This window comes from Channa argus, chromosome 18, assembly GCF_033026475.1.
Source record: "Channa argus isolate prfri chromosome 18, Channa argus male v1.0, whole genome shotgun sequence".
Lineage (NCBI taxonomy): Eukaryota > Metazoa > Chordata > Actinopteri > Anabantiformes > Channidae > Channa > Channa argus.
The window spans coordinates 6,481,546-6,496,285 of NC_090214.1; the positions used below are offsets into that span (position 1 = coordinate 6,481,546).

The 14,740-nt window shown below is 40.1% G+C and overlaps 2 protein-coding genes across 22 annotated transcripts in view; both read right to left on the reverse strand.

Moving 5' to 3' along the window:
• Window positions 1–14,740, reverse strand: part of cdk5rap2 (CDK5 regulatory subunit associated protein 2) — a 32,325-nt gene that overhangs the window by 17,119 nt on the left and 466 nt on the right. For 14 of the 21 annotated variants that reach the window (XM_067484985.1, XM_067484973.1, XM_067484968.1 and 11 more), the window contains exons 2-25: window positions 12,264–12,319; window positions 10,918–10,979; window positions 10,065–10,175; window positions 9,560–9,636; window positions 9,266–9,389; window positions 8,832–9,010; window positions 8,608–8,740; window positions 8,375–8,428; window positions 5,075–5,197; window positions 4,867–4,986; window positions 4,681–4,773; window positions 4,326–4,544; window positions 4,012–4,182; window positions 3,128–3,238; window positions 2,912–3,049; window positions 2,589–2,768; window positions 2,176–2,370; window positions 1,860–2,051; window positions 1,520–1,649; window positions 1,279–1,418; window positions 1,079–1,195; window positions 762–908; window positions 545–657; window positions 282–421 (exon numbers count right to left, since the gene is read on the reverse strand). In XM_067484985.1, coding sequence (XP_067341086.1) covers window positions 282–421; window positions 545–657; window positions 762–908; window positions 1,079–1,195; window positions 1,279–1,418; window positions 1,520–1,649; window positions 1,860–2,051; window positions 2,176–2,370; window positions 2,589–2,768; window positions 2,912–3,049; window positions 3,128–3,238; window positions 4,012–4,182; window positions 4,326–4,544; window positions 4,681–4,773; window positions 4,867–4,986; window positions 5,075–5,197; window positions 8,375–8,428; window positions 8,608–8,740; window positions 8,832–9,010; window positions 9,266–9,389; window positions 9,560–9,636; window positions 10,065–10,175; window positions 10,918–10,979; window positions 12,264–12,319 — 3,125 coding nt within the window. Of the gene's footprint in view, window positions 1–281; window positions 422–544; window positions 658–761; window positions 909–1,078; window positions 1,196–1,278; window positions 1,419–1,519; window positions 1,650–1,859; window positions 2,052–2,175; window positions 2,371–2,588; window positions 2,769–2,911; window positions 3,050–3,127; window positions 3,239–4,011; window positions 4,183–4,325; window positions 4,545–4,680; window positions 4,774–4,866; window positions 4,987–5,074; window positions 5,198–8,374; window positions 8,429–8,607; window positions 8,741–8,831; window positions 9,011–9,265; window positions 9,390–9,559; window positions 9,637–10,064; window positions 10,176–10,917; window positions 10,980–12,263; window positions 12,320–13,992; window positions 14,144–14,740 lie in introns of those variants that run through there. The other 7 variants (XM_067484983.1, XM_067484984.1, XM_067484974.1 and 4 more) reach the window with 4 other exon arrangements.
• On the reverse strand, window positions 5,210–8,364 carry LOC137104127 (uncharacterized). Its single transcript, XM_067485005.1, has one exon. The coding sequence runs from the start codon at window positions 6,385–6,387 to the stop codon at window positions 5,305–5,307; it is 1,083 nt and encodes a 360-aa protein (XP_067341106.1). The 5' UTR covers window positions 6,388–8,364; the 3' UTR covers window positions 5,210–5,304.

The following is a 14,740-nucleotide window of genomic DNA, read 5'->3' on the forward strand; positions in this document are numbered from 1 at the left end:
AATTAAGGGACCAGGTGAACATGCAGAACAGAGTGACAAATATAGAGGTGAGCCTGTCACCAGGAAATAATTTTGGAGTAAACAAACTGGACAAAGAAGACATGTATGTCTGTATATGTGCATGGATTTGCACCCTGATACTATAGCTATCATTATACATTTTTCTGTGTTATAATTTTTAAAACTTGTAAGTGATAATCCAATGCTACTTGGTTTTGGGATTTTGGTGAGTATTGTTGCTCACTCCCAGTTATCTACTACACAATTTGTTTGCACTGCACCTTCTCTGAGTTTGGCTTTCTGTATCTCTCTCTTCAAGTCGTCCCTTAGCTCCTCATTAGTTCTAACGCTCTGCTCTAGCTGCTGCCTGAGAAGCTGCACCGCTGTCAACTCCAGCTGCAGAGCATGAAGACGCTGGGCACTGCAAAATGTACAAGCATATACTCAGTAACATTTCTTCAATAATTAGATTTACCTATTCAAAATATTAGAATTTTCACAAATCATTGGAAAGATGTTTTTATACAATGACCATTACCCCTACCTGTCCTGCTCCTTTACAGTCCTGACTAGGCTAGAGTAAAGCTGTTGTTCAGTTCTCAGGGCTTGGTTCAGAGCCTCATGCTCGTGTTGCAAATTAAGAAGGCTGGGTAAAGCCTTAAAAGGAGACACAAAATTTTAAAGAAAAAGGTCAGTGGTCTCAGTGGCAAGTGTAAATACATTATTTCTTTCAGAAAAAAAATGTAAAGCTTTTAATTTACTTTTTGCACGCTGTCTCCACCAATTATGGTTCGCTCTCTTTGTGGCAGCTCAGGTAGTGGTCTCTCCAGGCCAGAGCTGATGGCCTGATCCAGTGTATGATCAGCCTGACTGTCCCCCCCCCTTAGACCAATGCGCTGGTGGAGAACCTGCTCAGAAACATAAACGAAACATAAGAATTCAGCTTGATGACTTTTTATAATCTTAAAAAAAGAAAAAGAAAAGAAAAGAAAAAAAAACAGTTCCTAATCCAAACCTTAAAAACCAAAACTATACTTTACAGAGTTATTTCTAGTCTATGAATAAAGGGGATCCTTACACTGATAATTTCATCCTTGGTCTTCAGAGTGGCATTCAGCGATTCAATGTTAGCAGCCTGACCTTCAATTCGACCCTCAAGCTCAGATAACAATGACTGTAGCTCTGCCAATGAAATCTGGATCAAGAAAATAAAGCAGATTGTTACACAAAAAGACACTCGTTTGCAGATGTCCAGATTAATGCTTTTAGCCAACTGACCTTTAGTTCGTTCTCCCTCTTCAGGGCTTTGTTCAGTGCCTCAGTTTTCTGTGCTAGCTCCTTCTTAAGGATTATGACTGTCTTTTTGTTGAGAGGAACGTTCTCGACATTATCCTCATTGTTCCTTCTGGACAGCTCGACTTTATTACACACAAAACACAATCAAACATAGAATTGGCTTTTCTGCTAACCGAATACATGAATATCCAGTGGACAGCTTTTAAAGATCTAAAGACCTCACCTTCCTTCTCGTCCAACTTCTCCTGCATGATCTGGATAGTTTGTCTGAGCTCCAACACATGATCTGAGACCTCCTTCTGCCTCATCTCTGACAGACACTGGTCCCTCTCCTGACCACGCTGCAGAAGCTTCTACGGATTTACAAAGATGTCAAGTTAGCGCACGCAATAATAGAAAGCAAATACCTTAATTTGTAACATCAACTTGGCCATATAAAATCTGAATAGAGTTAAAAAAGTATGTATTATTCTCCTTTTGAGTTATCGCCTCTTCTCTTTGTTAGGTTTCGAAGTCATGCACATTTTACAGATGAATGACTATTGTATCCCAGAGAAACTTACATTGATGAGACTGTCTTTTTCAGCAAGCAGAGCTCTGAGCTCTGCAGTCTCTAAATAACCCTCTTGAACCGTTGTTGAGCTTTGCTTCTCAGCAGTAGTAAGCTGCTGCTGCCTTTCAGACAGCTGCTTTTTCAGTTCCTGAATCTCTTGAGAACGCTCTGACAACATGCGATTGTAGTGCTCTGCAGACTCCTGGAGAGGCAAGAGTAGATACGAGTAATGTGAGGCTGACTGAGTACATTTACTATCAGTGATGCATCTCACATCCAATCATTTAATGAAACCACTGGTATCATTTTTACAATTAAATGCTGACCTTGAGAAGCTGGTCCTTGCTGTTGATTGTGGCCAACAGTCCATCCACAGCGCTTTCATTATCTGCAACTAGCCTTTTCCTGGCTTTCACAGCCTCATCCAACATTACCTCTGTGACCTTTAACCTCTGGCCCATCTGTTCAGCCAGGTCATGTGCATGAGTCTGTGACTGGCTCAACATTGATTTTGCCATTTCCTACAGACAAATGTTGACAATTTAGCAGCCCCTCTAGGATTTTGCAGATGTTTTTGTAATTGTTTTATCCTAAAAAGCCTGATGTTGCAAATGCTTTTATTTTCAACAGTATTTATATAAATGTATATCTCTATATATGTAAATGGCTCAGGTCAGAATGTTCAAAAACCACAATGACCATACAGCAGAGGGTGTGAGGTTATTATATGTCAACCCACCTCCATATCCTTTGTCTTGCCCTCCAGGGAGAGCTGTAGCTGACTGATAATGGAGTCCTTCTCCCTCAGTGATCTGTTCAGGTTATCTTCTACATCTTGCTTGGCTCTCTGCAGGTTATTTAGAGTATTTGCAAGATGCTGTAGCTCCACATCCTTCTCCTTAATCAGATGGTCAAAACTCTAGAAGGAGAGATTTGGATAGACAGATACACTTAAAAATTAAAATTCAAAATTATTCTGCTACTGATTTAAAGGGAAAATACTGATTTCTGGTTTCAGTTTCCAATATCCCCACATATCAAAACACAGTGACAGTTACTCACATTGATGGTTTCTTCATTGTGAGAAATTAAGTTATCGAGCCTTTCCAAGTCTCTTTCCTTCTCTCTTAAAGACAGTTGCAGCTGGTGTATCTCATTGTCTTTCTCTTCAATGACAGCAAACTTCTCATCCAGCGCTTGCTATGAGATAACAAACAGAAGGATGTCAGGATCATATTTTAATCACTAGTGAGAAAAGTACCATTAAGGAATGCACACCTCCAAGGCCTTCTCCTTTTCTTTTAGCCTTTGCCGCAGCTTGGAAAGCATGGTGTCATGGCCTCCTGGGCTTTTGCTTTGTTCAAAGCCTCTAACCATGTTTATGTAGTCCTGATGAACACAAAGATAAATAATATAAGGATCTCTCTCTTTCTTGATAGATCGATAGATGTCGATTAGCCGTGACAATATAACTGCCTGCCTAATGTTGACAGCTCTGACCCATTGACACATTAGACCTCTGAAGCTATACTGTGGTATCTAGCAGAAAGCCATCAGTAGCTGATCCTTGAAGTGCTGTAAGTTGCGGGGTGGGGCCTCCAAGGATTGGACCAGCATATTCCACAGATGCTTGATTAGACTGAGATCTGGAATCTGGTCAGTCTGCCAATCTGGAGGCCAGGTCAACACCTGGAAATAGTTGTGTTCCTTAAACCATTCTTGAACTGTGTTTGTAGTGTAACGGGGTGCATCATCGTGCTGAAGGAGGTCATTGCCATTAGAGAAGACAGTTTTTGTGTACTATTTTTAGTTAGGTGGTTATGTTTTGAGTAACATCCACATGAACATGAAAAGTTTTCAGCAATTTGAGCTACAATAGCTTTTCTACAGATTTTGGACTACGCAGGCCAGCCTTTGCTTTTCATGTGCATCAACGAGCCTTGGCTCATTGAAGCAAGTCTCTCAAGTCCTCATGCTTACTCGTGTTCACCTGCTGCCTAACATTCCACCCTATTCTAGGTGCCATTGTAGCAAGATAATCATTATTATTCACTAGTCATATTGTTATGGCTCATCGGTCCATCATTCCATCTATCTAGCTATACATACGTAAAAAATGTTGTAGCTTTTGTATACTATCTGCCTTAAAGTTTCTGTGTTACCTGTAGTTGCTGGTCTTTATCAGCTAGGTTAGATGTGAGCCGCTGAATGGTGACCTCATGTGCCTGCAGTTTTCTTTTGGTTTGATCTAGCAGCTCCTGGTACTGCTGCTCCAGAGCGCTCTCCTTCTCCCCAATTTCACCGGACAGCTTCTTAAGCTGATTGTTCAGATCCTAAAAGTTGAAATCATAATACTGTCAACTAAAAGTCAATATCTGAAGAGTTTAGGTAAGCGAAAAGAGCACTCAAATGCCCGACGGCTTTGTTTCACTGGAATTCACTGGAGAACACAACCCATGTCTGCCTGCTATCTTACATTGAAGGCCTTGTCTCCTTTCTTCTTCTGCTGTTGCATGTCCTCCAGTTCAACCTCTAGCTGGTCCTTTGCCTGCTGCAAGTCAGCCAGCTCTTGGTCCTTCCTGTCCAGAGCACGCTGTAGCTTTTGCGCTTCAAGAAGCTTGGCATGGTGCTCCCCCTGGAGTTGGGCCAGCTCTGTTTGCTTTTCCATTAATAGGTTTTGGTGCTCCTCTACTCCCTGAAAAAGGTATGAAAACAATATTTACCAGAAACTGCTATTTGACTTTGACGTACTGATATAATATCGGCATTATTGTATACCAAATTATATACCATACCAAATTTTAAGGTCTTAAAAAAATTGCAAGATTTACCTGGTATTTCTGCAGTTGAGCTTTATGTGCTGCCTCTCTAGCCTTAGCCAAAGCGTCATCTCTGTCCTCAATCTCATGACACAGCTCTGCAGTCTATGCAATATACAAATAAAGACAGACAGGCTAATGTTAGAGCATTGAAAACCACAATAGTATAACATTACATAAAAATATTAGGCACTCTACCTCTTTTTCCTTTTCTCTCAGGACCTGGGTCAGTCCCTGGATTGTTTTGTCTCTCTTCAGCGCATTTTTCTTTTCAGAGCTGAGTTCATTCTCTTTCTCCTCCAACTTCTCTGACAGAATCTGTTAATAATAGAAAATAGGATTTTACACAGATAACGCTTTCAATACAATTTAAAAATGTTCATTAGAGTTAACTGTCTTCATGTACCTTGACTTGATTCTGGATATCCTCCAGTGTTTTGGTCAGGCTCTCATTGTTAGTTTTTGACAGAGTGAGCTCTTCAGTCAGCTCCTTATTGCAGGACTCCAACTTATTAATCTCATTCTTCTTCTTAGCAAATCGCACAGAGAACACACACAGGAAGGGAAAGGAAAAATGTATTACTAAAAGCAACATTAAGATTTACAACTGTTGTCTGTCACAGGTTAGTACCAGTGCTACAGCTGGTACCAGCTGGGATCTCTGAAGTTTACTACCTTCACACTAACAGGGGCGTATTCATCATCAAACTCCTCTGTAAGATCATGCAAATGCTTCCATTCTGCCACTTTGTGTTTGCGCATAGCTCGGGGGTTGAAGTGTCCAATGCTGATCCTTTTCAGGACTGGGATGTGGCTCCCCACAGGGCAAGACATTTGCTGCTTGGACAAGCAACGCAAGAGCTCAATCAGGTCAGAGATCACAAAGGGTTGACTTAAGGAGGTGTGAAGCAGTGCTTTGGACTTGACCTTTACTCCTGGGTCTTCAGTACCACTATGTCTGGCAACCAACTTGGCTGTTCTGAGCTTTAATTTGGCTGGAGGGTCTGTAGGGGTGTCTGAAGAAAAGTCACGATTCAGGGACTGCAATGATGTGGAGCGACCTCGGAATCCAGGTTTTGGCAGTGTACCCTTACGTTGGACCAGGTCAAGGTACATGCTCTGTGAACGATGGCGTGTACCTCGGAGACCAAAGCTCTTCATAGTGCCATCGAGGCCTGCTCTTGATCCAAGCCTTCTGAGGCCTGACCGCCCTGGGAAGACCCCACCTCCATTAATAATTCTATCCAGACTCACACACCTTCTCATACGATTCTCCAAGTGACCACTTCCACTCTCTCTGACCTGTTGTCCTTTAGATGCCAGCTGACATATGGCCTCATCATCAGGACTGCCCAGCCCAAAAGACCCGAGTGGACTTTTGTAACTGGTCTCCTTGTCATTCTTGTCCAGGCTTGGGTTGTTTTTGTTGTAGACATGTACAATGCACTGTATCAGGTGTTCTTTCTCTGCCTGCAGCTTCTGGATCTGAACATTGTGTTCATCCTGCAGTTGGCTGATGTTTATGTCACACTGTATCACCTTCTCCAACTGGAAAACACATTTCCCACAGAGAAACTCTCCATGACCATCACGAGTCACCTCCTTCCCCAGCACATGGGACAAAATGACTTGTAGCTTTCTGTTTCCTGATGAGCTGAAGATCCAGCGACATTGGCTTCCCACCAGACGAACACCACATATACGACATGGGTCCTTCATGGCATCTTAGACTGTCCTGACCGCCTGACGTAAAACAACTACAAAAAGCCTCTCACTAACAACCAAACTGGTCAGCGAACCAAATGGTTATCAACCTGTCAGCCATGGAAGGGCCATCTATCCTTTTTCTCTCAATGCATCAGCCAGAGAAGCCCAGAGGAGAATGACAGAGTGCTGTAAGCCTTAAGCCTTTCATAATCTCTGCTCCGCCTCTATTCCACTCTCCCCCACACATTCAATCAGATCAAATCCTCAAGGACGGTCACAGTGATCTGTGCTATTGCCAGTGCCAGACAACCTCTAGAAAACCTACTCCTAGAAGCCCACATAAGGACATCACATAAAAAAAAATGTCACCCAACAGAAAGAGTGAAGAAGGCCATCACTGGCGTTATAGCTAAACATCTAAACTAAAGTTTGAAAAGGGTGTTCTCTGGCACCATTTCTATCACTTATTTCATTACCTCTTTCTGAGACTCCGGTGGTCTTTTCGAGCCACAAAAACCTAAACGGTCAACACTTTGTGTACATTTTACAAATACATGCAATACATTCACCACGTTCTTTTAATTACCCAGGTTGCAGGTTACAGTGTTTTTTATCCCAAAGAAGGATAGTTAAAAATAACTTACAGAGGAGCTGTCTCCAGACAGTACAGTAATCCAGTCTTAAGACTATGACCTGAGTCCAGAAGCGAAAGCCTGATGAAGAACCTTGGACACAACTAATTGTTTTCTACTCTGAATGTTGACAACACTCTACTGTCACCAATAGCCTGCATAATGCTTTGATTACCAATTTAAAACTAAGTCCAAGTGAAAGTTTGATTCTAAAGGCTAAATATCTAAATAAGAATTTAAGATTCATCAGGGATCACAGTACATGATATCAGCAAAACCAACAGGGTATACTGTATATCTAATATAAAATGTCATAATATTCAGTCCAAGTTCATGTTTCAAATGAACAGAATCTAAAATCTACTGAATATTAAGACATAAGTAAATTCTACTTAACTAAAATTGGGCTGTTACTTATCATCAGTTGTATTCAGAGATTACTCCATTGATGACAAGAATAAGTCCACTACTGAGAAAAAATAATTATTGTAAGTAGCACCAGTGACAGAAACAATAGCTACTACATTGATGCAAATTAGACAACTGTGGCTCCTCCAAACACCTTCCTGCATCCAGTAATAATAGTAATGCAAGCACATTATCAAAACATTGGCCTCTTTTGCATATGCACTGGAATCCTGAAATTCTCAGTAATGCCTGAGTGAGATGCTTCCAAGATTATCCAAACATTATCATGCGAGCCCCCTGGTAAAAAGTCTGCATTATGTGTGTGAGCCCATGCGTGGAGCACGCTGCTCTGCCCTAACTGCAAGGAGGATTTAAAAAGAGGGAATCAGTTTCTGACGTGAGGATGCTTCTGAAAATCTAAGGCTGAGCATTGTGTGAAACACAAGTTCGGACAATGTCCTGAGCTGATTTCATTAGACACTGACCAGAGTCCACATGTAAAATAGGCCATAGTGAGACTCCTTACTAAAGCGGGTAAATAAAAAAACTTTTTCAGGAGGCATATGGCAGAATAATAAGCAGGTTATAAAACATGCCACAGTACATTTCCGAAAGGTCAAAAGAACGTCAGAGATAACGCTCTGAAGTCAGTCGTGCTTTGTATGGAACAGCAAATAACATAACATCTGTGCATTAGTTGAGCTGTGAGTGCTTTGATTGAATTACCTAAAATATTAATGCACATTTAAGTGAATAAGATTTTGCTCAAAACTGTTAGAGTGGATTATATAAGAATGCCTGTCAAAATTATATTCCCAGTGGGCCAGGCAAAACAACAAAATGACCTTAAAAACATACATTTGGGGAAACAAGCCATAGCAGCAGAGTTGAAGTGTCAATGTCTAGTAGTAATGGCATAACATACAGGCATTTAGTTAACAAATCCCCACAGAACCAACCTGATGGTCTGGTTGTGTTTTGTCCTTCTCCCTATGAAGCTCATCCCTCAGTGCCTGGGGAACAGACAGACAAAGATTGCTCAGGGATCGTTACATTTTTTTAAGTAGTGCACATATTTGACCTTATTATGTGGTGGAAACAAAATGGCAAAATAAAAAAAATTCTATCAACTTAAGGACTCTTAAAATATAACTATGACAATATACTTTGTTTTGTATAGTAAAAAAAATACCTCAAGTTCCTGATCTTTCTTTGTAATGAGATCAGACAGTTTTTTGACACTATCAGCTGATGGTCCGTCTGTCATTTGTTCTGCGTTGTTTCGCTGACAGTTCTTTAAAGTGATCTTGAGCTCCTCAATTAAGCTGGTATGTGAAAAAAAACATTGGACACTCAAATCTTCAGAAACAAATAGTAACATGTTATTTGGTTTGTGCTTATCTCCCGTATGCCTACTTGTCTTTCTCCTGCAGGGCCTGCTGCAGATTGTGAACTGGGATAGGGTGGAGAGACGAGGAGAAGGTGCTTGATGGACCCAGGGCTTGTAGCTGCTTTTCTATGTTAATATTCTTAAGCTTTTCCTGCTCAGCGATCGCTGCCATATTCTCAACCTCTTCCTCAGCTGTTCGCAGACACTGACATTTACAAAAACAATGAGATTTAATCACAAATGCTGGATAACTATCTCCTGTATATAATGGATAACTATACATAATGGATAGTTATCCCCTGCAGGCATCCTAGTGGTTAAGTAGGTATGACATGAGGCTGTGATGCAGCCTCCCAGTTCAAATCCCAGCCCACGCACCATATGTCTTTGAGAAACTCATAACTAGCTCCCCAGCTGCCACAGGTATTTGGCATGGACTTTGGTGAACTCGAGTGTTTACCTGTTCTAGGTCAGCTATCCTCTTGTTGAATCCATCTCGAAGTGCATCCATTTCTCTCTGAGCTTGCTCTTTCACACGCTGGGGGTCTCCTGATTCTCGAGCCGCCAGACTTTCCAGCGCTTTCCTTAAAAACATTTACAATTGAGATTAGTTTAGTACCCTTACAAATTTTCACCAACTTCTTCCTGCCAACTAATATGTCTATTCTGTCCGAATTCTTAAAATGCTACCAAATGTAAATTTAGCTAACACTGACCTTCAACACAGTAGGACTGTCTAAGGAACAACACTTACGATGCAGAAACAAGTAGCTCCTGTTTCTCCGCCAGCTCCCTCTTCATAGACTCCAACTCAACCTTTAGCTCGATGTTCTATATAAAAGAGAACATTTACTTCATTTCAGGTCTAAAGTCATTATCAACACACTAACCCAAACTTCTTGATTAATTATTATGAATTAATTTGTGAAGCCAATGTAATGCATCTCAAGGTTTATTCTTAAGTATGTACATACAAGAAACATTTTTGCAAACACAAGATGAGAAACAAGCAGACTTAACAAGACAACAGGTTTCTATTTTGCTTACATATTACACCAAATAAGCTACAATAAAAAGGAATGACTAAGATCATAAAAGTGAGATTCTGGTTGAACAAAACCCAGATGTTGATGTGTCTGTTGTTGTGATCTTAATTAGCCCTAGTGGGAAACACTGAGTCATGTAAAATATCAGGTACTAAGGGGCATGACAGAGACATGGCTTATCCCCACTTTTCCATAATAAAGTAAATACAGTACCGTTTTAAATATGTCCTCTGTGGAGTCATCACATTTCTGCTGCATGCGCTCTTCCATAAAATAAATACGCAGCTTCAGGTTAAAGTTTTCTTTCTTCAGAGCTGTGATTTGCTGTGGATAAATGTAACAGGCATAGGAGGTAACTGAAAAAGTAAAATGTTTACACAAAAGTTCCAATAAAGAAAGGTATCGGTCTAGCTGCAAATTCAATCAATCAATTTTAGTAATTTAAAAATATAAAAAAAACAAGATTTGGACCAATAGTATGGGTCAAAGAGGTAAAGCAGTTTAGTGCTTTATCTGTGTAGAAATGCAAACACGTAAAGATCTGTTAAATATGGCAAAAGAAAAAGACCATGTGTATGGTTATTAAAATAAAGGCCTGCGTTCATGCATGTATGTGTGTCTGAGTAAGCATGCGTGTGAATTAGATTGTGCATCATTGTGCTCCAGGCTCACAACAGCATACATCTGATAAAGGGGGGTTGGGTAGACAGTCAGCAGGAGGAGGTATAAGTCTGGAGTATGTGAAGACCTCTAATCATGCACCAAACCAGGCAGCACTAGCCAAGAATCTGAGAAAGCATTCCATTCAAATGCTGAAATATGGGCTTCAACCCACCTCAATCCTCCTCCTACATCTATACATGATCACTAAATTTCCATAAATGGTCAATGTGGCTTGGTATTAGGCATACTGTGGATCAGGTTTTATCAATCATATTACCCTGCTGGTTCCAGTGGGAAATCTCATACTGACAAGCATAGTTTGTGAATGTATTAGTAACTAAGAGCATTAACAGTAAGTTACCTATTTTATATGTAAAATACCAACTTGATCAAAATCACTCACATTTTCATAGTCCTTCATGGTAAGAGCTTTGACCGGGGACATCTTCTCAGGAAAAGATGGAGCTGCAAAAAAAAAAAAAAAAAAAAAAAAAAAAAGGAGAAGAAGAAGAGATTAGTACAACTACAACATTGTCCCTTTAACAAAGAATATTCTCTATATAACAGAAAAGCTGATAATCTCTGCTCTAAGAAAATAGAAAGCGGTCAAGTTTTCCCTACAGAGGGAAAACAGATTCTGGAGAGCTGCCCAGTTTTTTTAGACCAGTTGAAAACAGCTCAAAGCTGATCATGTAACACTCATCAACAACCTATTTCTCAACACTCACTCCTTATTCACTGTTTGGCTGCATACAGGAAGAGCTTCATCAACCCACATAATTACCGTCACTTGCATGTCTATGCACATTTAATAATCAAAATTAGAGATGTTACAGTACGTTTCTCCGTGTGGCTTTCTCCGTGTGGCTAACGTAATCAATTTAAATTAAAAAAAAAAAAGTTAGAATAAAAATGCCCTGTTTCCTTACATCCCAAGCACAGTCTCTGATAACACTACTGAGGTCACCAGAGCAAGCATTTGTCTATTAGAGTTAAGTGTAAAAAAGGGACATTTTCACTCTACATGTTATAAGTATTTTTTTCCCCTTTCAGTTATCCCGTGAGTTCAGGGTCGCCACAGCGGATCATTGTCCGCATGTTGATTTGGCACAGTTTTTATGATGGATGCCCTTCCTGACGCAACCCTCCCCAATTTCTACGGTGCTTAGACCGGCACTGCACAGCTGGGGAGGGGAATGGGCTGTCAGGGGTTCAGTGTCTTGCCCACATGTTATAAGTATAATGTATATAATTTGAAATAGTTTGGCAGTAAAAGCTGATATCTTAATTTAAGATATGGAACATTTTCCCCCAACATGTTATCATTTAACAAAAGAAGGAAATGTGTGTGGCTGATGGATGGACAACTAGAAAACGTAATGTCTTCAGATCAGTGATGATACATAATAATACAATCATATTACTCCATGTCATTGTTTCCCTGGGTATCTCTGTGTATGTGTCCACACTATTGACTTGACAGAAAGCCACAGATGCTGACCTATATCTATAAATTGTTTGCTGGCCTATGTGTATTGGTCTAGCCCCGGGTATACTGTTGGCGCATAAAAGTATGAAGGGGAAATAGAAATGGTATAGGCTCAATATGTTCATTCAGCCAATACATTGTCACAGCTTTGGAGACACAACACAGCAACGGATCAACTGCAGCACTAATTAATACACAGGAGGGATTCGCACCAGAGCAAGAGAAGGAACAGTGAGAGAAAAAAAAAAAATCTACTATACCTGTCATGCTGTCTGTGGAATATTCCCCAGCATCTATGGAGTCTGGCAGTCTGCAGCTGAGAGCAAAATCATTTTGTTAGCAATGAACCCTAATCAGTATGAACAGCCAGTTTGTAATAGGACTGACTGTTACATTTCCATTACATACAGACAGAAATTATAATTTCTTTTTAATTACAGCATTCAAAGCTAATTCTGTTCTCAGTCCCAGCTCTTGGTACAGTACATACATAATTATCATGGTAATAAAAAAATAAAAAATAAACAAACGTGTGGTGTTTATGCATTACTGACACTTTATTGAGCCATAAGAACACTCAAAAAATAGCTTAAGAATCACGCTCTACTCCATTTAGATGCACTCTATTAGAGCCCCCTTTCAGTGTGTGTGTTAGACCATGTGCCAGTGGCAGCCTAGCTCTCATGTTTAGACAGACAAGAGATGTGAAAAATAGACAAATCAGTGGATGGAGAAGGCTCTCATTGGTAGACAAGTAGAGCACTGTGGCCCTACTACATCACACAGTGATAGGACAGTGGCATCACTCAGACACAGTACAAAGCACTAAAACATCAGCAACACGCATCTGGATCACAATGACACTAAAAGAAGCAGTCCAATGCCTCTAAACAAATTATTCACTCTCACACACACACACACACACACATACACAGTAATGTTGTTTATTAAGTGTGAATTTATCCCAACAGAATTGCATTCAAAGTAAAATGACTTGCATAAACAAAAACACAAACTATTTGCGTCCAAGCTCATGTCGCTCGACAGTGACCTTGTGTCTAATAATATAATATTCCAGTATTAAATAACTTCCTCCCATACCTCCCCTGGATATGGAAGCACAGCAGATATGCTCAAAAAAAAAACACTGAAATACAGCAAAGACATTTTAGCAATGATCAATCATAAAAAAAGGCCTTAATGTAATTAACTGATCCAACATTCCATGTGAGGGAATACAGAAAAACAACACAAAGAATAGGAGTTGCAGCAGCACAATTATCTTCCACAAAATACACGGTGATAATTATTGCATCACTGAGGTTTCATGTGCCAAGCAACCCCTTCCTGTGTTACTGGTGAGGAAGCTCTCTACAACAAGAGCCATGAAAAGAGTGAAACCACCAAATCGAAACAGCTGAAACAGCTTCTGTAGTAATGATCCCAACTAAAAATCAAAGCCTGTGACATTAAATCAACAAATTTTTGTCAGTGTGCTGCAGTTGTAGTAAGGCCTCCAGAACTCAGTGGAAACAATGTCTGTAAACACAGACTTCCTCTTTTTTCTCATTTTGTTCCGCTGCTAATGACAAGCGTGAATGCAACTCACAGCACTATCACTTACAGTAGGTAAGAAATACAAAAAAACAATACCTAAAGCAACAAACAATTCTAAAGCCATATTTCTAAGTACATTGGTAAAGTGAATCAGGTTTCAGAATTACCTAAAAAGTAATTTACACCACACATATCAACTAACATCTTGGATTACTGAGGCACGCTTGCCACCTGGATGACAGCTTTAACATGGAATAGTTGGGCCAGGTCATATGCAAAGGAAACTTACCAAGGACATTACAAACCTAAACACAGGCATGTTAGGGCTTTGCAGTGGAGCATAAAGTGCTACAGACCAGCTATTTGCAGCAATTACTATCTTGCAAGAGCACTATAGAGCTGAGCTACAGAAACAACTCACGGTTCACCTACCACAATTACACTCTTCTCTCATATCGTGGAGAGGACGCAGGGAGAAACGCAAAGAAAGAGACATTAACTCCACATTATGTACTGACAATGCTGAGAGATTGTCCTGTTGTTGACATGAACCCCGCTGAGAAACTGACTTAGATGATTTCCGCTTTCCTCTCCTCTCTCAGTGACAGGTTAACATAACTTGGCGACGTACCAATCGCGTCAATGTCACAGCAAATGAGCTGTATATGATTTATAACGGTAGGTTAATAACAGTCTATGCATTAGAGGTTTTCTGTTTCCACTTCAAATTGAAGGCTGGGTCCATTTGGCTTTGTTGCCCCAAGTCTTTATTTAGCTTAGCGTTAGCTCCAGCGTTAAATTAGTTAACTTTGAGTGACAACGCTACCGAAACTAGGACACAAATACTATCAATTCTTATTTGCTGGATAGAGGTTTTCCTCGTTGTGATTAAAAAAAAAAGACTTGCCATTTAAATAACGAGACCCCACATTTTGGTAATAATATTTTCTTTGCAGCCAGTGAAATTGGTCATTGTTGTCGCACACATGAAACAGCGCTAAATGGAAAATTATTTTGCTTGTAAATAGGATAACAAGGGTTTTTTTCCCAAATAAATGTCGAAACCGAAATTACAGAGAGCTGTCTCTGTTGAGTGAAATTGAGCTATTATGATTCTCATGCACATGACTTAACAACATGGAAACAAAAATAAAAGTACGTCAATTTATGAAACTCTGCG